Genomic DNA, 23,603 nt, shown 5'->3' with positions numbered 1-23,603 from the left:
TGACTTCTTGTTCTTCCTACAAATTCGTATCATATTCCTAAGAACTAGGGTGGAGCCTTTGCACGTGTATGGCCAAAGGCCAAGAATCCAGACCCTGTCTGAGCCGGCCTTAGGTGTCCCATGCAGCAGAGGAGCAAGGCCTGAGTGGAAGGAGTGTCGACCCTGCTGGCAGCAGAGGCACAGGTACTTTTTCCTTGGGTTGAAGAGACTGGGTGTGGTGATGCATGTCCCAGAACTTGGGAAGTAGAGGCAGGAAGATTAGGAGCTCAAGGACATCCTTGGCTACTTACTAAGTTTAAGGCAGGCCCAGACCACAAGAGACCCTGTCTCAAAACAAAAGCAACCCCAACACCAGGAGGGGACCTTTGGTGTATGCTCAGGCCCAGGCACTAAGAATGCAGGTGATAATGGTAAGGGTCTGCTACCAGGGTTTTAGGACCCTTGGCAAGGTTGAATTATAGGCCTCTCCCCTGCAGTCTACCAGTTCAGGGTTCTCCTCCTGTCTAGCCATCCCAGGCTCTCTTAAGCAGCAAGCCCTGTTTTGACAATGACAAGCTATTCAGCAATAGCCACGGTCTTTATTTCCATCCCTCATCGTGCTAGACACAAAATATGTTAGATTGAGAATAATTTATAGTCACTTACAACCTGCTTCCTTCCGACTGCCACTTGAGTATAAAACTGTGTGGATAGCAGTTTCACAGAAGAAACAGTTAGCTGCAAAGCTACCCAGAGTGATAATATTATCTCACATTTCTTACAGGGTTTCACAGTTTGTCAGACATTTTCTCATGCATTATGTATATTAGTTGACTCTCATAATAAACCTACTATATATGTGTGTGTGTTATATATGCATCTATGTAAATGATATACATACATACATACAGATATATGTATGCTATGCATAATGTGTCTAGGGAATAAGCCTCAAGAGAGAAAATGACTTGTGCAAGGTCCTGTAAGCAGACAGAGTGAATTCTCTGGGTACTCCTTATGACCTCATTGTATAATACAAGAGCTGTGACGATGTCTGTCTTCTACTTGCATCAGTGAGCTCATTAAGCTTCGAGTCCGTGGTTTGGAGTGTGTGTGGGGGGGTGTGTCCATCCAAGGTCACAGTGTAAGATGTTTCTGTTTCTATGGACCATTCAGAACATCCTCCCAAGTCACTGCTTAAGGACCCTGCAAGGACCATGGGTATTACTCATCTACCATCTGGACCCTCTCTCCACCATTGTAGGATGGTCTGTGGGTTGGATGGGCCCTAAGAATGGCCTTGGATGACATAAACCAGCACCCATATTCTTAACTCAGTGGCCACCGTGATTGGCTCAGGAATAGGCAATGCCTAGACCAACTAGGACATGTCAGTCTCTGTCCACAATGGGAAATACATATGATCAATTAATCTAGATATCCATAGTTCGGGGGAGCCAAGTAAATATTTTCATGGGCCTGTGAATCTTACAAGCATGAGTTTTAGAGAAGTCCTGTCTGGTTGGAGACAGAAAGCAGAGTTTCTGGGAGAGGACACAAGAACAATTTCAAACATGAGACAAAGCAATTTCTAAGTGGCATAATCAGAAACCCACTTATAGAATCACAGTTTTGCTGAATTCAAGAAAGTTTTGTCGGTGACCACAGGTCCCTCCCATGCTCTAGGTCCGTACAAAGTAGTTCATATATTGGAAAGTCTTACATACTTAGGAGGCTGAATTCCTAGGGAGGGAGACAGAGATATGGGAGTCATTAACATGTCCATGTTGGTAGAAGGCAGGGAAGTCTTTGATTGTTCAAGGACAGGTATAAGACAAAGAGGGATAGCCTAGAACATATTTGTGATGAGCAGCAGTGCTTGGAGCTGGGCAGAGGGAGAACAGTCAAGACTGCTATACCTGAACTCCTGTTTCATGGTAGACACAACAGGACAGTCCCCTCATCTGCTGTTCTCTACTGACCTGCCAAGATAGTCACTCATCAGCCTGACTCCCAGAGCTTTCACAATGGAGCCCTGGGTAGTGGGAAGGTGGAGAGGGGGGTTAACACCAATAATTTATTCAGGTGTGTAGAACCCTCTGAAGGAAAGATAATGGGCTGACCTCTTAGAGAAGGAGAGAAGCCTTACATAGAAACATCTAGAACCGTTAAAAATTAAGTGACTTCATTTCCTTTGTTGAGTGAGTGAGGAAACGGCTGCCTATGTTGGAGCTATGATGGCGGGGCATTTGATTGTATGTGACCATCTTCCTCACTAACAAAAGAGAGCTGGGAGAAAGGGAGATCTGTGAATGCTGGAGGCAGGAAGGAAGAAGAGACGAATGGACGAGTTCTTGGATTTATTTGACCCTATCTCTGCAGGGGCAATGCCTTAATGCCTTTCCTCCCCCCCCCCATTCTCTTGAAGACCAAGGAAGAGAGAGAAAAGTACTCCCAGGGAGCCTGACTCCACACTGGCTTTTTGTTGGAAGCAGGAGGAAGGAACTCATTTAAGAGAAATAAATGGAACTCTAAAACAGGATACAGGACAGAACATTCTAGAAGTTCAGACACTCATTCTACAAGGTCAGTGAACTTCTGGTAGTTTCTTCTAATTCCTTTAGCTTCAGGGCAAAAGTTCCTTTGGAAAGTACCTGTCTCAACTACCTTGCCGCAAACAAGGAAGAGCTTGAGGTTATGTTCTGGGGATAGAGGAAGAGGACATGAACTGTTCTTAGGGTTGGACAGGATGACTCAGGGCGTGCTGACATGGGCTGCCCCACCCGAGCAGTGTGCTCGTCTCTCAGAGACGCTCTGAAATCTCTCCCAGGATGGTATCCTAGCCTCGGCACCCATCACATGTGAGATGCTTCTGTGTCTGTGTGACTCCTGACTCCAGGGCTCAGCCCTGGCCCCACAAAGATTCTGAATCTCTTCAACAGCATTCTTGCCTTCCTCTTTTTCTCAGATTCCAAAGATGCTGGCTTCTCAGCTCTTTCCTGCAAATCCACAACCCCCAGATTTGGTGTGCCCACATACATAGCCTGTTTGCTTTAGCTTGGTCTAGCAAGTTTCTGTACTGAGCCCAATGGCTGAGTCCCACAGGCAGTGAAACTACTTGATAGTGTTGGAGACTGTAGAGCATGAAGTACATAGAGGGTGAAAAACAAGAGATCAAGGAACCCCTGGGGCCATAGCAAAGGGGTGGTTTTCATCTGGATGCTGGATTAGTTACTGGGACAAGGAGGTAGTTTAGGAGTAGTCTTTTCCCCTTGGGAGCACTTATTCCCTCCACCCCAGAGTGGCGACAATCAGCAGCTGTCAGTCTTTGTCTCTAGAGTGTCCTTTCTGTAATAGGAACCCAGTGATGGTTCCTTTGGGAACAACTTTGGTTAATTCCTCTTCAGCCACTGGTGCCATTGGGTCTGGGAAGTTACCAAACACAATACCACATTGGCCCTGACTCCTCCCAAGAGAAGAAAGACACCTGGGGCTCAGCCAGTCACTGCCTCAACCGGCTGAGTTTTCAACATGAGGCCCTGTGGCACTCCACTCAGCTGGTGTTGGAAATGGGGGACTGTTTTCATTTTTTTTGGTGGCCATTGTCACAAGGGTGATGGATGTTTCTGGCATTTAGTGACCAGAAGTGACAAACACCAGCCACAACAAGCAATAATTTACCCTTTTCAAAAGATTATTAGCTTCTCTGTGGCGTTACCCTACACCAAAAGACGGATACCCTGTACTTGCTGGGCCAATCCATCTGTTCCTGAGACTTTAAAATATGTGGCAAGGGCTAGAGAGATCTCTCGGGTGGTTAAGAGGGCTTCCTACTCTTCCAGAAGACTTGAGTCAGGTTCTCAGTATCCACATTAGGCATTTTGACAGAGTGCCTTATATTTAATACCTTATACACTAGGTATATATATTATATATTATAATGATACCTTATATGCCAGCCCAGAGGATCTAACACCCTCTTCTGGCCTCTGTGGGAACATGCACACACATGAACACAGTTTAATACAGACTCCCACAAATAAACATAAACACAAAAATTAAAAACATATTTTTAGAAAGAAAATAGCAAAAGGGAGTTCTCTACCTCTGGGTTCACCAGCTAGAACAAGCCTGAAACAACCTCAGGAGGCATGGGAAAAGATGTTTGGAGCAGAAAATAAGGCTAACGCAGAAGAGGAGAGATGAGACATGAAGGTGGGTGTAAAGGGATGCTTTTTCCTTTGAGAGAAGCCTTCCCGCCAGCCTGGTTCTAGAGCCACATCAGTCCCAAATAAACACACAGGAGGCTATATTGATTATGAAGCTGTTGGCCTTGCTTGTTTCTTACTGGCTAGCTCTGACTTAAGTAATTACCCCATAATTGTTAATATAAGTATTTCTCTTACCGGAGAATAGTTCCAGGCTTCCTACCCCATGGCGTCACATTTTGACTCTCTGTTTCTCCTACCCAGAGTCCTCCTGGACTCCTAGTCCCACCTATCTTGGTTCCCTATTGGCCCAACAGTGCTTTATTGACATAATCATAGGACTTCCCACATCAGGTGGGTGTGGGGAAGCCAGTAAACTCATCTGTCTTGTCCATTGTTGTTATGACGGCCAATGTCAAGTTTTCAAACTTGAATTGTAAATTGTGCTTATGTCCCTCAGAGATGGGCTCCTTTTCAAGGAACCTTGTGATCCAAAGACCCCTGACACTACTGATGCCTCAGCAGTCAGTGGCCCTTCTCCTCCCCGCGCGACAGATGGTGTGAACGTCGACTTCAGAAGGCAGCCTGCCATGGCTCAGTGACTAAGAGGACACTCTTCTTCTGCAGGGGACCCGGGTGTGGTTCCCAGCACCCACATCAGGCGTAACCCCAGCTCCCCGTGACCTCTTCTGGCCCCACGGGTTCTTGCACTCATGAGGTGCATGTGCTCATGCTCATGTAAACAAGTAAAATCAAATATTGTAAAAGGCAGCCTAAGCCTTCTCTAGTCTTCCCACCTCTCCCTTCTGAGTTTCTAAAAATAGAGAAAGCATCCAGGGAAGGGTCACATACCAAATTAGTGACAGATGTAGGATCTCAGCATGATGTCATTTAATAAGATAAAGCTGAAATTGCTGCCACTGAGATATGGCGAATCTTTACTTCCCCACCTGGCACTCTGGAGAATGTCAAAATCAGGTCTACTGGGAATGTGAAGCTGGCTGAGACCATCATGGCTACACAGATCCCCTTGCTTTGGAATGTATGGGACTTCAGCTGGAAATGGCAGTACAAGAGCCATGAATGAAAGGGCAGAGGCTGCTCATCTCAAGCTGAGGTTTCCATGTGAGGCAATAAAGGAATCAAGCAGGGTTCTCTAAGGGAATAGAATCAGTGTGTGTGTGTGTGTGTGTGTGTGTGTGTGATAAAAGGAGGTTTTACTAGAGTGGATTACATGATATGACTGGGTACTCAACGGGGGCAGTCTGCATGCTGAAGTGCCTGGGAACGTGGCAGCTGCCCGGTCCACAAAGTCACACCAGTAGGTATCAGTGGAGTCAATGCCTTAGCAGTCACAGTCTGGTGCTGCAGACCTGGATGTTCCTGCAGAGTCACTGGTCTCCAACCCACGTTTAAGGCCCGAAGCTGAAGTCTGACTTGAGTGTAGGATGGAAGCCGCAGCGGTAAGTAACACGCACTCACCCGCAAGGAGTGAGGGCAGATGCATGGACGGTCTGAGGGTGCTTTTCCTCAGACCTTCATCTGGAGACCAGTCAGTTGAGCCTTTCTAGAAAAGCACTAACATGTCTGCCCTGAGGCGCGTTGCTTAGTTGATTCCAAATCCCTGAAGTTGACAATCAAGATTAAGTGTCCTGCTGCTGCACAGGGGTTCCCATATCCACCAGGAGGCAGCTGACCTCCCTTTCCAACCCAGAACATTCTCTGAGGCTCCTTGTGGCCAGATACTACCTAGATGGTCATGAACTCTTTCCTGTTAGCCACACAAGGCTGGGGCTTGCCCGACTTATCTGTGGAAACGAGGAAACTGATCACCTCTGACTGGTTTCAGTATTGAACCGTTGGGTACACCTCGGCCTGCAAAGCTCACTGTTTATCACCTTGTCTACCAGCTCTCCCTCCCCTCCCCCACCACACAGAACAGCTTCAAAGTCACTGCGGGTTTCTTTGCCAGAATGCAGCATTAACTGTAACAGATATGGGAGGGGTTCGTATAAAAAGTATTTGGTAACTGCAATACAAAGAAATTCTGATTCTGACTTGCCTAAAATTGAAATGATTGCTCTCACTTTCTTATCTTTCAAGCTGATTTCTCCAAATGCTTTAGTTACTGCAATAATTTTTATGTTTCTTTTTTTAAACTGTGCTGTTTTATTTCAAATACTTGTTATCCATATCCAACTTGAAACTCACCAGGGACAGAGGATTAGCCTGTGCTTTGGAGGCTTTCTTGGGGTTTGTTCATTTATGATTCCTTTTGTACTTGTTCCATAAGCAGTTGAAGATGGAAAATGGCTCTGTCTGCTCTTTGGGTTCGTGTGAATTTGTGTGTCCAGGCACTCATACTGAATTCTGGTAGTTATTTTCCCTTCTTTATTCTTTTCACTGCTCAAGTCATCAAGTTGAACATGTCTCTGCAGACCTGCTGGTTTCTGTCGAATTCTGTCAGCAAATGTGGAAAATGGCTGTGTGAAAGTAGAGTTGTAAATGTGCATATGAACCGTGTGTGTGTGTGTGTGTGTACACGAGCGTGCGTGCGTGTGTGCATCCTGTGTGTGCATGTATGTGTTTGTAAAATTAAACTTGTACAGGTTTTCAACAAGAGACCACATGGGCATGCACCTAACTGCCTTCTAGTCTGTTCTTTGTCTTTGTGCTTTCCGGAACATGTGATTAAAGAGGAATTTGGGCCAGAGGAAAGAATAGTGGCAGTCTCTATTGAAAACCTTCAATTTGTTTTGACCACATGAGTACTTTTCTGATTGACCAGGAGAAAAGCCTGGCTGTGTAAGGAACAATACAACTTGGATGGGGCAGAAAGATAAGGAGAAAAAGGCCAGTATTCAAGGGAAACAAGTCATGCAATCCAGCAGGCAATAAATAAAGCAAGAGTGACAGATGACAAACAGGCAGTCAGTTTGGAGATTTTAGCAAGGATTCAAGATGGACAGAGAGCAGCATGCTATCTGAGATGCAGAAAGACATGTGCACTATGGAGATGAGTTTGCACAAAGCACACACCCATCACGTAGGCTGGGTGTAGGCCTGTGATTCCTGCCTTGGAAAAGGGAACGGCCAGAGGGAAGCTGGGCAGGACTGGGAGGAACTGACATTACAGACAGTGAAAAGGATAGCTGAGGTGCAGGTTTGAGGCAGGAACTTGGCCACGAGCCCAAGCGTGCAGAAAGAGTCTGAGACAGGTGAATGCCCAGCAGTCCGAAGACAGCCTGATGCAGGGAGCTTCCAAAAGCAGAGCAGCAGACCATTAACTGCTGTGGGATCAGCTTTTGGAGGCGTGGAGAAGCTGCAACCTGCCAGCCCTAAGCCCTGGCTCAGAGGGTCTGAGTGGTCCATTTCCCATTCAGTTCCCACAGGAGAATGGTGAAGATCAGAGGGCGTTTTCCAAGGGACACAGGGCAAGCAGCAAGGGTAGGGTCAGCTTAATGCACTTCTACTTTTAGCATGCCAAACAGTTAAAAGGCAAGGGTTAGCTACCAGTATTAACACAGACACGCACACACACACACACACACACATACACACAAATACACCCACAGATTTACATGCATGAGAATCAAAGTTCACTTTTTGGGGTATTCATAAAACATTTATGAAATCAATCATAAATATAAAAAGAAATTACTTCCTTAAATAAAAAATCATTTGTTGGTCACATTATTTAACAACAATGTATTTTAAAATGAGATATTCATAAGAAAGGCCTAAGTGAAAACAAAACAATACAAAAACACAAAACAAAATAAAACAAAACATTTTCCTAAAGTAACCCAAGCATTTGGGCAGCCAGCTTGAAAGGCGGGGGTGGGGTAGACAGCCTGTGAGCATATTTCTAATGTTAGAGAAGTAGAGAGACAATGCCAGAAGCAGAATTTCTCTGGTACTCTATTGGCAAAATAGCTTTTGTTTCAATACTCTTGGATCCCTAGAGCAGTTCCAACAGTATTCTGCTATACCAGAGAAACTGCTAGTGAGTTTTAATTTGTCTGTGCAATAGGGGAGGTCGTATAGAAGAGATTTTTGTCCTGGTAGTTAGTGGATTGACCTAATATTGAAAAGGCAAGAAGATGAAGAAAAAGAAGGAGAAGGAAGAGGAGAAAGAGGAAAGGAGAAGGAAGAGGAAGAGGAGGAAGAAGAGGAGGAGAAACCCTATCCCAAACCCCAAACAAAAATCACTGAAAATTCATAGGAAATATATCTTCCCAAATACATTTATAAGTTGGCAAAAAATCAGAGACTTTGAGGCTAAGACCCTAAGGGAAGGAAGGAACTCAGGAGGACTGGAGGGTACAGATGGCTGAGCCTTTGAGGGAACGTTCCCTCGAGCTTTGCTGTCTGCTCTCATAGGGCACAGGTACAGGAACAGGAGACAAAGTTCTGAGACTATCCAAGGCCCTGGATACCCTCCCTGCCAGAGCTGAAACCCAAAGAAAGGGTCTACACCTCCAGAGAAAGGATGGGCCAGAAATAACTACTAACCCTACTAAATCCCAGAATTTTCAGAACCTAAGTGTTGGATAAAAAATGACAAGTTAATAGACTTGCTGAGAATTTGAAGCCACAGATTGGTGTAGTTTTTGAGTTTTCAAAATACTTTACTTTTTGTGTGTGTCTCTCTCTCTGGGTATCTTCTTCCCTCCCTCTGTGCCCGCGCGCGCGCGCGCGTGTGTGTGTGTGTGTGTGTGTGTGTGTGTGTGTGTGTGTGTGTGTGTGTGTGTACATGTGTCATGGAATATCTCTACCCTCCAGTGACTGCTGCCAGGAACTGAAGTTGAAGTCAATGGCCAACAGAATTAGGGGAATCAGGGCCATGCTGCTCCAGAGCCCTTGACTGACATTTCGTGAAGCTTTTGTTCTGGATAGCTTGAGTTCACAGCAGGGATAGAGACACAGAGAAAAACACACGCAGTATTTCTCAGTATTTCTCATCTCTATGACCAGATGGTCTCTGGTGGGAGTGGGGGGCTCTTTGAGCAGTGTTCTTGAGTATGCTAAGTTATATTGCTCAGGAAGTGAGAGAAAACATCACGGGAGGCATTCCTTGGGGCAGGCAAGTAGAAGCAACAGGGTTCACACATCGGGATAGTATAAGAAAGTCTGCTATACTCGGACTGCAATGGCAGGTGTGTGGAGGTCGGAGGTCAGAGGACAACCTGACAGACTTAATTCTTTCCTTCTACCATCCAGGTCCTAGGGATTAAACTCAGGCCATCATGCTCTTCTTAGGTAGGAACCCTTCCCTATGGAGCCATCTCTCTTTAAACTTTTTTCCTTCCTTTCTTCCTTCCTTCCCTCCTTCCTTCCTTCCTTCCTTCCTTCCTTTCTTCCTTCTTTCCTTCTTTCCTTCCTTCCTTCCTTCCTTCCTTCCATCCAGCTGGCCTAGAATGCACTATGTAGATCAGGCTAGCCTAGAAGTCATAGAGATCTACCGGCCTCTGCCTACTGAGTGCTGGAATTAAATGTGTAAATCTTCCTCTTACATATTTTAATGCCCAGATTCATACTATCTGCATAGTTCAAACAATAAGTGAATAAAAAGTAAGTCAATATCCTAATTTACAGTCACCATAGCCGGGTAGTTGTCCAGATGACAAAATAAATGTGAACTCTGGATATAAAGCTGAATCTTTGTATCAGATCTCAAAGAACCTGAGGAAAATGAGGAGTTTTTGACAAAAAAATAAACTGATAGTAAAAACAACATACAGTAGAAATGATCAAATTAAAAAATATACTTAGGAGTTTTAATAGAAAAACAAACATATTTGAAAAAACTCACATAGAACCTACATAAAATTGACATATGCAATAATTGAAATTAAAGCATCATGGAAACTGTTAGGAAAGGAAATTTAAAGATATATATCTCACTTTCAAATTTACCTCTAGGTTAAAAACTTATGTAAGGATAAATTTGACACATTGTCATAAAAGTGTCTTGCTAATAGAAACTCAAAGCATTGTTGAGAATAACTAAGAACTGAGATACACCATGTTCTTGGAGGGTTAGATTCAATATTGTAAAGATATCAGTCCTTGCCAGATTGATTTACCAATAGAATGCCATCCCAATAAAACTCTTAGATGACCTTTATCAAAAGAGCTAGAGAGACGGCTTACTGGTTAAGTGCATGTACTTCACCTCCAGAGGACCCAGGTTCAATTCTTGGCACCCATGCCAGCTGGCTCACAACTACCTCTAACTCCAGTTCAGAGACTCTGTGGGCATCCACATTCATGTGTGCAAAGACTCACAAATTATTAAAAATAATAAAAGATAAATACTTTTTAAAGGTGTTGACAAACTTTCACTAAAACTTACTTATCACTGTAAATATTTTAGAATAGGCAAAACAAAGTTGGAACACTTAGTCTACCTGATTTTAAGACCTACCATAAAGTACAGTAATCAAGAACCATGCCATTAAGAAACGCATATAGTTAAGTAGAAAAGAGAAGTCCAGAAATAGACTCATATATATACATATATATATGGATTTGTGTGTATATGCATGCTCACATTCATGCGTGTGTCTGTGTACATGTACATGCTTGCATGTGGAGGCTAGTGGTGCCCTCCACCTAACTATGTGTTGAGGCAGGGTCTCTCAATTTGAACCCTGAACTCCTCAGTTCAGCTCATCTACTTAGCCAGTTTATTCTGCTGAGGCACCGTCTCCATTTACTGAGCTCTGGGGTTAAGGGTGAGCTTGGCGGCCTACTCAGTACTTTTGTAGGTACTAGAGAGTTGAACTTTGGTCTTTGTACTTTGTCACAAGTACTTGCCCACTGAGACATCCCTGTAGCCCTATAAATTTTTTTGGGAAAGGCACCACTATAGTTCAATGGTAGAAAAGTGCATTCAATAAATCATATCAGATATAGAAGAAACACTGATTATTCCTCACATTTTGAATATGCATTAATTTAAGACAGCTTAAGGATTTAAATGTAAAGCCTTAAATTATAAACAATAAGAATACCATGTATAAGGAACTTTTTTGTGATTGGGGCTTTGACAGTGGAACTATTCTGTAGGATACTACAATGTGGGATACATGGGCTTGTACATTTGTTAGAGTCCATGGAATGTACAAGGATTGTGAGAGTTCCTTCCTTGGAGAGATATAAACAATGATTGCCCATCCACATAAGGTCCCAATGATAAACTAAGTACGATCCCACCAAGGTACACCCTAGGAAACTAATGAATTCATCAGGCTTACTTATAGAGGACAAGCGAGGGATTATGGGAGTGTGGGAGACCCCAAAGCAGCCACACTGTAAGTCTTCACTCAGAAGAAAGGATAGACTCCGCAAAGCCATGCAGATGGAGTTCCTTCCTCCAGTTAACCTCCCTCATCTGTACACTCGGTACCTGGAGGCCATGCCCAATGAGGGCAGACTTGATTACATACTGGGAGGAGTGGTTGGAATCTCAGGTAAGAATCTGAAGACCCTCCCCAATTATTCCTTCCGTAAAGAAACGTGCACAGCAGTGGACCATTGGCTGCAGTCTCTTCCAAGCAGGCACAGCTGACCTGGTGCTGTTTTGTTTGGAGAACCATGTTCTGCGACATTGAGAATGAGCCCAACATAAACTGATGTGATCGTGTTTCCGTGTTCCATGCAGGCTCACTGTAACAAATGTGCCATCCGTGCGGGGCATGGATCCTGAGGGAAGCCGTGTGTGGGGAGGGGCAGGGCAGACACATGCAAAGGAACTCCGAGTAATTTCAAGTCATTTTGGCTACTAACAACAACAACAACATGCTCCAAAGTAAAGCCAAGGGCTGGGGCTCTGACTCAGGTGATTGAGTGCTTGCTTAGTATGTCCTGCGTTTGATCACTGTGCAAACCATGAGTAAGGACACATGTCTGTAATCCCAGAACTTGAAAGTTAGAAGCAGAAGGATGATGAATTCAAGGCCATCTCTGGCTACATGTTGAGTTTAAGGCCAGCCTGGGTTACGTGAGACCTAGTCTCAACAAACAAACAAACAGACAAACAAATAAATAAAAAGTCTATTAAAAATGAGAGATATAAACACTACCAATGAAGCAAACAAAACCAGCCAGGAAAGAAAGCCAGGCCGCCTACAAAGGAGAAACCAGTGGGCTATTGTCTGATTTTGCCACTCCGTTCCTCCGGTTGCTGAAAGTAAACAATCAACCTAGCATTCTGTGTCCAGTGAAAGCATGATCTAACACGGATGATGAAAGGAAAACATTTAAATCAAACCAGAACTATTTCTATTTCTGTGATAAACATGACCAAGCTATTTAGAGAAAGGGCTCATTTTGGACTTACGGTCCCTGAGAATTAGGGGTCCAGGATGGGCGAGCAAAGGCATAGCTGTAGGAGCAGCTGAAGGCTTCCATGCCCGGCCAAGAGGAAGACAGAGAGAACACGGGGGTGACAGGAGGAGTTTGAAACCTCCAGCCAACCTCCAGGGACCTATTTCCGCTAACAAGGCCACGTGTCCTCCTTCTCAGACAGTTCTGCCATCTGGGGACCAAGTATTCAAATGTCTAAGATTATTGGGGACATCTAATTCAAAGCACCCCAGATGTTTGCTCCAAGAGGACTCAAAAGGATGTATTTTGGGCAGAATGGAGGAAAACAGGAAGTCAGAGATAAAAGAAATGAAGATCAGAAGAGTCACTTTGCAATGTGATTTTTACAGATTCTTTTATTTTAAAAGACAGAGTCTTTTCCACCAATGAGTGGGGGAAATGCTGGATCAATTTCTCCTATTTTGCTTTAAAAAAAAATATTCTATGCCGGGCGTTGGTGGTGCAGCCTTTAATCCCAGCACTCGGGAGGCAGAGGCAGGCGGATCTCTGTGAGTTTGAGGCCAGCCTGGTCTACAGAGCTAGTTCCAGGACAACCTCCAAAGCCACAGAGAAACCCTGTCTCGAAAAACCAAGAAAAAAAAGATTTTATGTTTAATTACACCTTTACATGTATGTGCCTGTGTATGAGTATGAACATGTGAGTGCAGGTGGCATGGAGACAGGATCTAGAGTCACAGGTGGCTGTGGAGCCTGGGTGTGGGTTCCGGGGACCACACAGTGCACACTCTTAACCCCCGTCATCTCGTCAACCCCATCTCCTGACCTTCTTCATGTGGATATACATTTCTGACTGACTGCCTCTTTTATGAGTCATATGGGTCAAGGCCCGCAATGGCAGGGAGCTGCACCCGTGATACCTCTACGATATGGTTGCTTAAACAAAACCCACAAAATAACTAGAATCCCAATATGGATGAAAGAGATTTCGTAAGGCCCTGAGATCAAGAGCTGCATAGCTACTAAGAGAAGGAGAATCAATGTTCTCCAGGAACAGGCTCCCTGAAAGATTGTTCCAAGGGGCCAGTCCTAAAAACGTGTGCATATATAAATGGACTCAATAGGCTGATATGAATGTATGTGTGTGTGTGTGTGTGTGATGTGTGTTTGTGTGCGCGCGCGCGTATCATAATTTCTATGCTTTGATTTTGGTCTCTGATCAGTTCCTGTACAAACTGGTGGTGTAGGGCTGAAGTGAACCTGATAATGTGCTAACTCTAAACCAAGAGTCGAGCAGTTTTCTACGCTTCCTCTCATTATCCTGGATATCTGCACTGCCTTGGTAGCAAGCCTAGGCTAGCCTGCTGGAGGAAGAAAACCCACCTAGGCGAACAGACTGGCCCTGACTGCATGCTCATGCCAGAGCTTAGCCGACTGCTCACACTGGCCTAGACCAGAGAAGCCACTGTGCCTACCCAGAGTCTCGTATGATAACACGTGCCTAGGATTCTCAGCCACTAAATTGTGGGGTGCTTTGTTATTCGGTTAGGAGCACCAAGAGTTAGCAGTCTCTGACAATGGCATAAATCAGTTATATTCCGGGGGTTAGAAAACAAGGTAGAAAATGCCATATCAGAATAGGCACATGAGCCGAAATGAAAGGTTAAAATGAAGGCTTATTTTTCTTCATGTAGCAGGAAATAAGTGCTTTGGAGCTGGTGTAGTTGATCACTGAACTTTTGGGGACCCAATTTCCTTCCTTTTAGCCTCGTTTAAGCCATCACCATTATGATTTCAAAAGGCTGCTCTGTCTCCACTGCAACTATGTTCCAGGAAGAAAGAGCGAGAATGTGGTGTGCTTGCCTCTTGTTTAAGTGGTGTTTTAGTCAGGGTTCTCTAAAGGAACCCAATGGATAGACTGTATCTGTGTGGTGTTTTAGTCAGGGTTCTCCAAAGGAACCCAATGGATAGACTGTATCTGTGTGGGTTTATTAGAATATCCTACAGCATGTCCAACACTAGTTATCTCACAGCGGAGAGGCTGAGACTTCAGGAGTTGTTCAGTCCTTGAGGCTGGGTATCTCAGTAGTCCCCAGTCTGATGTTGAAAAAGCCTGGAGGATTCCTAGAAAGCTACTGGTCTTCGGTCTGCCTTGGATGCCCAAAGAAGCATCCCTAAGACTGGCGAAGGAATGCTATAGCAATGGGATGCATAACCTTCCTGGTGAGAGCCGGCAAAACAAACAAAAGGGGAAAAAGCTTCCAGGCCACCACCAGAAGATGCCAAAAACCCAATTGAGAAAGTCCCTCACAGGAGTGACGAGAGGCCTGTGTTTTAGTAGATTCCAAATCTAGCCGAGTTAGCAGCAAGGTTAGTCACACAAATAAAGGGAAACAAACTCAATTGGGAAGGAAGTAGATGCCTGTTCATGGTTTTGCTGGACTGAACTCTGCTCTGTGCTCATCTAGGTGTGGAGCTGAACAAGAAGAGATCACCCACGCCCCCAGTGAATTGCTTTCCCTGAAGTTAGGATTCTGTTACCAAGCAAATCTAGGAGCAGGCATGGAGGAGGCAACTAGCACCCTTTGGTCTTTCTTTGGGAGCAAGCATCTTACTTAAGAGAGTCATCCAAAGGGAAAAACAGCCAGTGCACTCAGTATGACGACTGAGAGGCTTTACTATGAGGAGGGCCAGGCACGTGAGTAGCTCCCAGGCTGAACTCCACAGCTGACCTGTCGAGCGATGATCCTCTTTCTCTTCCCCTTTAAATCAAGACTTTAGAGTAAACATCCTACTTGCCTTTTGAGAACCCGTAGAGACTAAGCTGGGAGTGGACATTGTGATTGATTCCCTATGAGCAACCATTCATTTCGGGCTCACAACCAAACTGTGCGTAGGTTATTATCTCACTTTCGGGAGGGTAGGGGGGGTGCGGGGGGGTGCGTAGGTGTGGCTGTGTGTGGGGTGTGGGGAGATGGAATGATTGCTGGGTTTAAGGAGTGAGTAGGAATCAGACAGCTCACAGATCATATTCAGAAATGGGTCTGTGAGTCTCCAGGGATGGAGGCTTCTTCCCATGGCCCAACCTTTCTCAAAATGAACATGGGTCTGCTCATTTTGTTGTGCTTAAGAAAGTCAATGTCTTCTGAAGGCAGGTGTCCTGAGCAGCAGAAACCCTGAGAAGTTTATTGGCAATGCAGATTCTTGGACTGCCTCCAGAGGAACTTAAGCAGGCTTCCCAGGGCCCAGACCCAGCATCCGAGTCAGAAAAACTGCAATTAGAGAGTCCCAATTTTTTAAACTGACACTTTATTATTCCATTCTAACACAGCTTATTTTCAGATCTGTAGCTCATGGAAATTTGCTCCTAATATCAGGAAGATACAATTTAAAAATAGTCTGTTCCTCCTTCCTGTTCCTCAGTTTCCTAGCGAGCACACTTAGTTCCATGGAAAACATTCGGGACCTGGAAATGTGTCATAGAAGAGGCCCTTGAGCAGCTCACTGCAGGCTTCATAAGGCAAAGGCTTGAGTTGGACTCAAGGTTCACATCATGCAGAGGGGATGGGCAAAGGGATTGGCATTAACTAAATATTTACTATGTTCCAGACACTGTTCCAGACATATTATGTCATTAAGACACCCTGGTCTTATGATTCAGTCCCTTTCATTTCTAAGTGGGATAGGTGCTTTTGTTATTTGCTACCCACTAGTAAAGATAACCAGAGGAAAATCCTAAGAGATTAATTATTCATGCATTAAATAAAAATCTTTTGAGATCTCATGCAAGACACACTAGACTAGAAAAAGTAAAGCAGGGGGAGGGGCATCTTGGCACCTGTCTGTAACAGGAGCGGGGAAGTGGCTGAGGCTAGACGATTCCAAGTTCCAGTCTAGCCTGGTTTACATAGTGAGACCCTGTCATTAAAATCCAAGGGGGGGGGTGTGGAGCAATAGGTGAGTGGTTAGGAGCATCGCTGCTCTTGCAAAGAAAGGGATTCTGTTCTCAGCACCTTTGTCGGGCAGCTCATAACTGCCTGTAACCCCCGTTCCAAGGAATCAGAGGCCCTCTTCTGGACTCTGGAACACCGCGTTAACAAGGTGCATCCTTGCACACACACACACACACACATCATATATATATATATATATAAGCTACATGCCATATATGAAATATATATATATGAAATTTCGAGTGTGTCAAGGCCGTCTAAGTCTCCCAGAGCCAATTGCCTTCGAAGTTGGCCGGTTTCTGCTGCCTCACTGCACTTGAGCCGGGACCGATGGTTCTGGAGCCCCAGACAGGAGGCCCTGAGAGCCAGCCTGCTCAGGCTCTGGCAGGCTGAGGACTTGCTCAAGCGTGTCCCAGCTGCAGCCAAGGAGGAGTCTCAGACCCCATCTCTAACCCCCACGGTTTCCCTTCACAGAAGGATCAAATTGTTGGAGAGTGGCTCTAAAGCAGTTTACCAATCGATACCAGAGGCCGGCGGATTCCTACTACCGAGCTTTATTTAATTACGAGTTCAAATCACACAGAAAATAGAATTTTCTCCTTAAAAGGTTCTGCGGAAAAATGCTTGTCGGAGCCATGCGGCCGCCTCCGTGGCTGTGTTTGTGTCTGAAGAAAGGACTAGTCTGACAGGAAGAATTACAAATCTGGAGCTCATTTTGGCGTCCCAGAGGGAAGGTGGGTGGAGCGTCTCACAGTAAATTAGGAATTCAGAATGAAAGCGGAGCTGAGTTTATTTGGGTTTTTAGTGACACCTCGAAATTATTACACAGGCGTGTCGGAGACAGCTCTAAGTACCTTTGACTGCTCCCGCTTCGCCCCGGGGCGGGATGCTCGGTAGGGCAATCCCCCGCTCCTTCGAAACCCGCGGGGCTCTCCGCTTCCACGCGGGGCCGGGAAGGGTGGGAGGGAAGGAGGGCGGCTGGGATCCCCGGTCTGTGGCGCTGCCAGCCGAGGCAGAAGGCCAGCCGGGGGTGTGTCCGAGCTCCGCCTCGGGGATCCGAATCTGGGACGCGACTTTGGGACTGGAATCCGAGGAGGGGGCGACAAGGTCTGGGGCGGACGTGGAGAGCAGGAAGAAATCGGGTTATCTTTCGGGGAGGCTGGGAGTTGAGGCGTGAGTCTAGGGGAAGGGAAGTTGAAGCGCGGGCGGCACTGAAGGACCCGAGTGGCGAGAGTTGGGCTTCGCGGAGCAGGGTGGTGCAGGGGGAAGTCAGGGTGGGGTTGGGGTGGAAGAAAAGAGCGTGCAACGGCCACAGCCTTCCCCTAAGCACCTCGCACAGGCGCACGCTGCGCTCAGCGGGGACTGCGGGCTCCGTCTGGCGCGCGGGCCGGACCCCGCCCCCACCCGCCGGGAGAGCGCCAGTCGGCCCGCGGCGGCTGGAGTAGCGGCGCCCAGCGGTGCGGGGGCGTGGCCAGAGGCCCAGCCGTGCGGGGGCGTGGTCAGAGGCGGAAGCCCGCGGCCGCTCATTGGTCACCCAGAGGTTCCCCCGCGGGCGGGGCTCTCGCCTGGGTCCCTCTAGGGCGCTCTCGGGCGGCGGGGGAGGCGGGGTCGGCGGGAGCCGGGCAGCCAATGGGCGCGCGTCCCTCGAGCAGTTACAAAGGGCCGGAGCGAGGCCGCGGCGGCGGCGGGGAGGTGGGGCGAGGCGAGGCGAGGCTAGCGGAGGAGAAGCAGCGGCCGGGGCCGGGGCCGGGCCACAAACGGCGGCGGCGGGACCATGGAGGCGGCGGCGGCTGCTGCTCCGCGTCGCCGGCTGCTTCTCATCGTGTTGGTGGCGGCGGCGGCGGCGACGCTGCTGCTACCGGGGACGAAGGGTGAGCGGCGGGCGGCTGCGGGGCGCGCGGGCCGGGCCCGGCCTCTGACTGGCTTCTGCTCTTTCTCAAACATGGCGCGGGGCCGGGGGCGCAGGTGGCGGCGCCCGGCCGGCCGGGCTCTCCTGACCCGGCAGGCGCCACGCGAGCCGGGGCGGGGAGGAGAGGCGGGGCGGGGGCGCTGTCGGGCGCGGGTGGCCGAGCGCCGGGAGGCCGGCACTCTTGGGCTCCCGGGGGCAGCGGCGGGCTAGCCTGCGGAGGCCGGGGGCTGCCCTTAGGGGAGCGAGGCCGGCCGGGACGGGGGCCCCGGTGGCCTTACCCTAGCGCGCCCGGGCGTGGGGCTGCTGGGGCGCGGGCGGGCACCGGAGTGGAGGCGCTCGGGGGCTCGGAGCGTGGAGGGCTCCCCTGGGGGTCGAAAGGGGCGCCGAAGGCCGGGACCCCGGGTGGGCGGTTCTGTCGTGAGTGTCGGCACCCGCCGAGGGCGACTCTTCCACCGGGGGCTTTGTGTGAGAAGCAGGCGCGAAGATGCGCGGAATGTTCTCCTTTCGTGAGTCTGGGAGAGTTAAGAGTCCAGTGATCGGAAGGCTGCGGGTTGTCTTGGTAGTAGAAACTTGAACGTTCGTGCACTCCAGGTTTGGGAACATTTTAATGGGATTGATCGTGTAGAATTGGCCGAATGCTTCATTTTCTCGAAGGGATCGTTGTTTTGGATATAACGTTTCCTCAAGTGAAGGTAGTTTTAGATCAGACCTCTGTAGCTGGGTTTTGAGGGGGGATGTTGTGTGGTCTTTCAAAATATAAAAGCCGGTCGTGATATACTGGTTGTCACCCCGTGGAGGGAAGAGTGAAAAACTTTACTCTTCGTCCGTAACCAAATTAAAATAGGAGAAAACAAAATACCGAGGCTCAGCATTAGCAGTGAAATACATTTCTGTTGCTGAAATTGGATAACAAAAATTTTTAAAAAGCAAAAGCCAAAAAAAAGTCTCTCTAGACTGTGGGTGCCGGCTAGTTACTACTTATTATTTCATGCATATACAAAAGGTACACCATAGTACAGTATCTGACACCTATACCTGAACCATCAGGGCTACCACTGTTTGTCCTGTATAACTAAGGTCCAAGAGATTAAGTTCTTACTAAGTGCAGAAGTTAGAATTTGCAATTAGGTCTTTAAGAGTTCAAAATCGGTGCACCTGCTACACCAAAGTTGCATAGCCCACTTAAAGAAAGTTGGTACTTAATTCTTACAACTTAGGTGTCTTTCTTAATTTACTTGAACATTGCATTCACATGGGTCCTCGATAGATGATGCAGAGGGTTTAACACTGGCTTAGGAAGGAAGATAACTGTGGGCAAAGTGGGAGGATTGTTATAATTATGCATCAAATTTAAGTGGCCATTACTCCGCACAGTTATTTGACTAAAATAATTCATTCTTTCCTTCCTAGGGCAAAGCAGGACACATTCGTGTGTTTAGCAGTATTGATTGGCTGCAGAGAAGGGTGGTCCATGCCCTGGAGGAGTTTATCTCCTACTTAAGCAGTTGTGTAATACAACACTGGCCTAGATGCTCTTATTACTCAAAGCCTAGACCAACACCTCTATAAACTTCCTGTTTGCCACCCTCTTTTCTCAAGAAATTGTATGTAACCTTGAATATATAGATGTAGAAAGCAGGTATATAAGTCAAACATACTGATAATAGATCTTAAATAAAATTATTTTAAAGTAATTCACTGGCACCATACAGTTTTACTGTTTATTAAAGATTAAAGCAAATTCTCATTGTAATGAGGTGTGTGAGTTTATTTTTACATAGAGAATTAAATCATCCAATGCCACTTCACATAGTTACATATGTTTAGAGCCATTTCAGAAATTGTTGGAAGATGAAATTATCTTAACAATTTTTAAAATGAAACTTAAGTTAGCAACTTAAACAGTTTTTAAAATCAAACATTCTAACACAATACGATCAAGGATACACCAGGAATGAAAGCCTTTTCTGTAGTTAATGATCATGTTTCTGAGAAAGTAAAAAATTTGTATGTACAATAAAAATTAAAATTCATAAAATAGGGGCTGGAGAGATGGCTCAGTTGTTAATAGCACCGACTGACTGCTCTTCCAGAGAACCTGAGTCCAATTCCCAACACCCACTTGGCAGCTAACAACTGTCTGTAACTCTTGTTCCAGGGTACCCAGCACTCATATAGATATAAATGCAGTCAAAACACCAATGCACAGAAGTGAAATATTTTTAAAAGTCTCATAAAATAATAGTCCAGACTCTCGGCATTGATAGCATGGCAGCATGTGTGTTCAGACTAAGGCTGTAGTGAAGTTGCACCATGCACCGCCAGGAATTCCTCAGAACATCACTCACTTGATTTTGACCAGGAACACCTCAGAACATCACTCACTTGATTTTGACCAGGAACTCCTCAGAACATCACTCACTTGATTTTGACCAGGAACTCCTCAGATCATCACTCACTTGATTTTGACCAGGAACTCCTCAGGACATCACTCACTTGATTTTGACCTAGGAACACCTCAGATCATCACTCACTTGATTTTGACCTAGTCTTTGGGTGTTGTGTATTCAGAAGCCCTTTACTGTTGCCAGAGCTGCTGCGGCCTCCCCAGCGCCTCTCTGTGGAGTTATGACTCAGTTAAGAAGCAATGGCCAACTTGGCATGGTGGCGCACACCTTTAATCCCTGCACTCGGGAGGCAGAGGCAAAGGATCTCTGAGGACAGCCTGGTCTACAGAGTGAGTTCTAGGACAGCCAGAGCTACAAATTACAGAGACCTTATCTCGAACTCCTATCCCCCTAGAAAGAGGAAGCTGTGGCCCAGACAGTTAGGTTGATGTTTAGTGTATCCTCCTATATATTCAGAAGGAGCTCACATGCCTTTTCTTTATAATTTAGCTTCTCTTAAAACTGGAAGTTGCTCTTTACTGTCTGAGCATTATTTATGTCTCACTGCCAGCTTCTGTTTTCTCCAATACAGATTTTTGTAGGGAAATTGGTTCCCTGTCCCTGGTACACAGCATTACTGTTTATAGCTGTATCACGTGTTAGAATGCTGTTTGTTGCCTGCCCTTTCATGACTTCCTTGGAAAACATTCCTAACAGCTGAGTCCTGCCAGTTACCCTCTAAATCTACTTTTTTTTTGTGGTGTTTCTGTCATGGAGGATTTTTTTTTTAATGAACTGATGCCAAACTATCCTGGGCTGCCCATTGAAGTAGGAAGCTTTCCCATGTGGTACCCAGAGAGTACTTGAGGCTGATGACTAGGGCCATCCATAGAGAGATAATGTCTCAGAACTTCAAACTGTAGTGATAGCTGCTTTTCCACCTTAAGCCTTCCCCCTGCATGCTTATTTTGTCCTTTTATGAGAACAGAAGTTCTTAGATTGTCATTCTGTGTAGGCTTCATTTAGCTCTCTTTGAACTCCATCTCTTAGAACTGTATAGCATTAAAGTTTGTGTTATTCATGGCTACCATCCTGCATTGTTAACTATATGAGTATTGATTGGGTATCCAGGGTATGAATTCTGCCTTTTCGTTATGTCCTTAAAACTTAACACTGTGTCTTTTATTGTGTTCTGCATAAATAGGTGTTGATAAATAAATTCTGTTTGACTGAACAATCCTATTTATGTAAGTGCAGATTATGCTGTTTTAATTTAGAATTACATATATAATTGGAGAACATTGCATGCTATTTACTTTGTGATACTTGCTTGTATAATTCATGAAATTGTAGAAATCAGATGAGAAGTATGTGTATTTAAATTTGAAGTTTCTGTTTTTTTTAGCAGTGAGTAGGACTTGTGTATACCCACTGCCCACTAGGCTGCTTGTGTTTTGATTGGTTACCTTTTTTTTTTTGATTGACTAGTGTCCTTGTAGTGTCTATTGTTGAATGTTTTTAATATCACTTTTAGTGAAGAAACATATTAAAATTTGACAAGGAAGTAGTAGTATAGACTGAGGTGACTGAAGGGGGCTTCCTGGACATTTTCTGACTAAAAATGTTTTTGAAGGGTTTCTAGAATTCAGATAGGCACAGATGAAGATTTGATGATATGTAAAGTTCTTTATCAAGACTCAAGCCAAATGATTGTTTGTTTTTTGAGGGTTTTTTTCTGTGTAACAACCTGAGGCTGATCTGAAACTAGCTCTGTACCCCAGGCTGGCCTCAGAGTCCTAGAGATCCGCTTGCCTCTGCCTCCCAAGCACTGGAATTAAAAGCGTGAGCCACCATTGCCCGGCCAAATGATTCTTTGTTATGTTCCTTAGGCTATACTAGATGTTTGGATGTATTAACTTGTATTATCTTTACCCCAGTTCTAAAAACTCTGCAATACAGAAATGAGACAGAATGGTAATGTAAGTGGGGAGGGTACAATAACCTAGAGATGCTCACCTGCTCTGGGTGTTGTAGTGGTGAAGATCGTAGGTGTATCATCACTTCAGTTTACCGTGGAGAATCCTGAGACTAACTGAATTCTCAGGGCTCCACACTGCCTAGCTGAGAAAGGAAGGAACTTTGATTTCCTAATTCCAAATCTTGTGTCCTGTGCTTTAAAGGTAAAGATCTTGAAGACGCAGGGGACCGGGATGGGGACTGGATTAGTGGTGATTTCCTTAAGTGAAGTTGGTCTTAGATTAATAGAATTTAAGAAAAGTGAATTTTTCGGGAGGGAGGGAGTATGCATGCTTATAGGTAAAAAGTCTTTCAGGGAAAAGTCACTATGGTTTTTTGTTGCTGGTTAAGTGACTTGGTATAGTACTTACTGGCTGAGAGAAGTGGGTGACAGCAGTTTGGGTTTGTCTTGATGGAGTAAGGTGCAGTTGGGTTAGGTGTAACTGTGTGGGAAGAGGGCTGCAAACTGTAGCAAACTGTAGCCTTTTGCTGCGCTTTCTCTTGGTGTTTACATAATGAAATGTTTTCTCAACAGATGGACTGTGGTTTCATATTATGTGATTGGGACACAATCTTACTTCCTGCTCCTGGAATTAGGGCAGATGCTGGCATATTTCTCAGGGATGTTTTGTGCTTTTCCTCATAAAACTTGCTCTAGAAAATTAATTTTGAAGTATTCTCAAATTTATAGTCAGTTTGACCCAGCCTAAGTACAGCATTTAGGACAACATTGAACCCCCCCACCCCTATTTTTTTGAGAAAAGGTCTTAGGTAGCCATGCTAGCCTCAACCTTGCTAGGAACCTAAGACTGACCTTGAA

General features: G+C 45.8%; 1 protein-coding gene across 2 annotated transcripts in view; it reads left to right on the top strand.

Moving 5' to 3' along the window:
- Positions 1–18,169: 18,169 nt before the first annotated feature.
- Tgfbr1 (transforming growth factor beta receptor 1) overlaps positions 18,170–23,603 on the top strand; it is a 72,166-nt gene continuing 66,732 nt past the window's right edge. For both annotated transcript variants that reach the window (XM_005078730.4, XM_005078729.4), the window contains exon 1: positions 18,170–18,342. In XM_005078730.4, coding sequence (XP_005078787.2) covers positions 18,246–18,342 — 97 coding nt within the window. In that variant the 5' untranslated portion in view covers positions 18,170–18,245. The remainder of the gene's footprint in view (positions 18,343–23,603) is intronic.

The sequence above is a fragment of the Mesocricetus auratus genome, unplaced genomic scaffold (assembly GCF_017639785.1).
Source record: "Mesocricetus auratus isolate SY011 unplaced genomic scaffold, BCM_Maur_2.0 Super-Scaffold_6730, whole genome shotgun sequence".
NCBI classification, from domain to species: Eukaryota; Metazoa; Chordata; class Mammalia; order Rodentia; family Cricetidae; genus Mesocricetus; species Mesocricetus auratus.
This window is presented reverse-complemented; position numbering and strand designations above follow the sequence as displayed.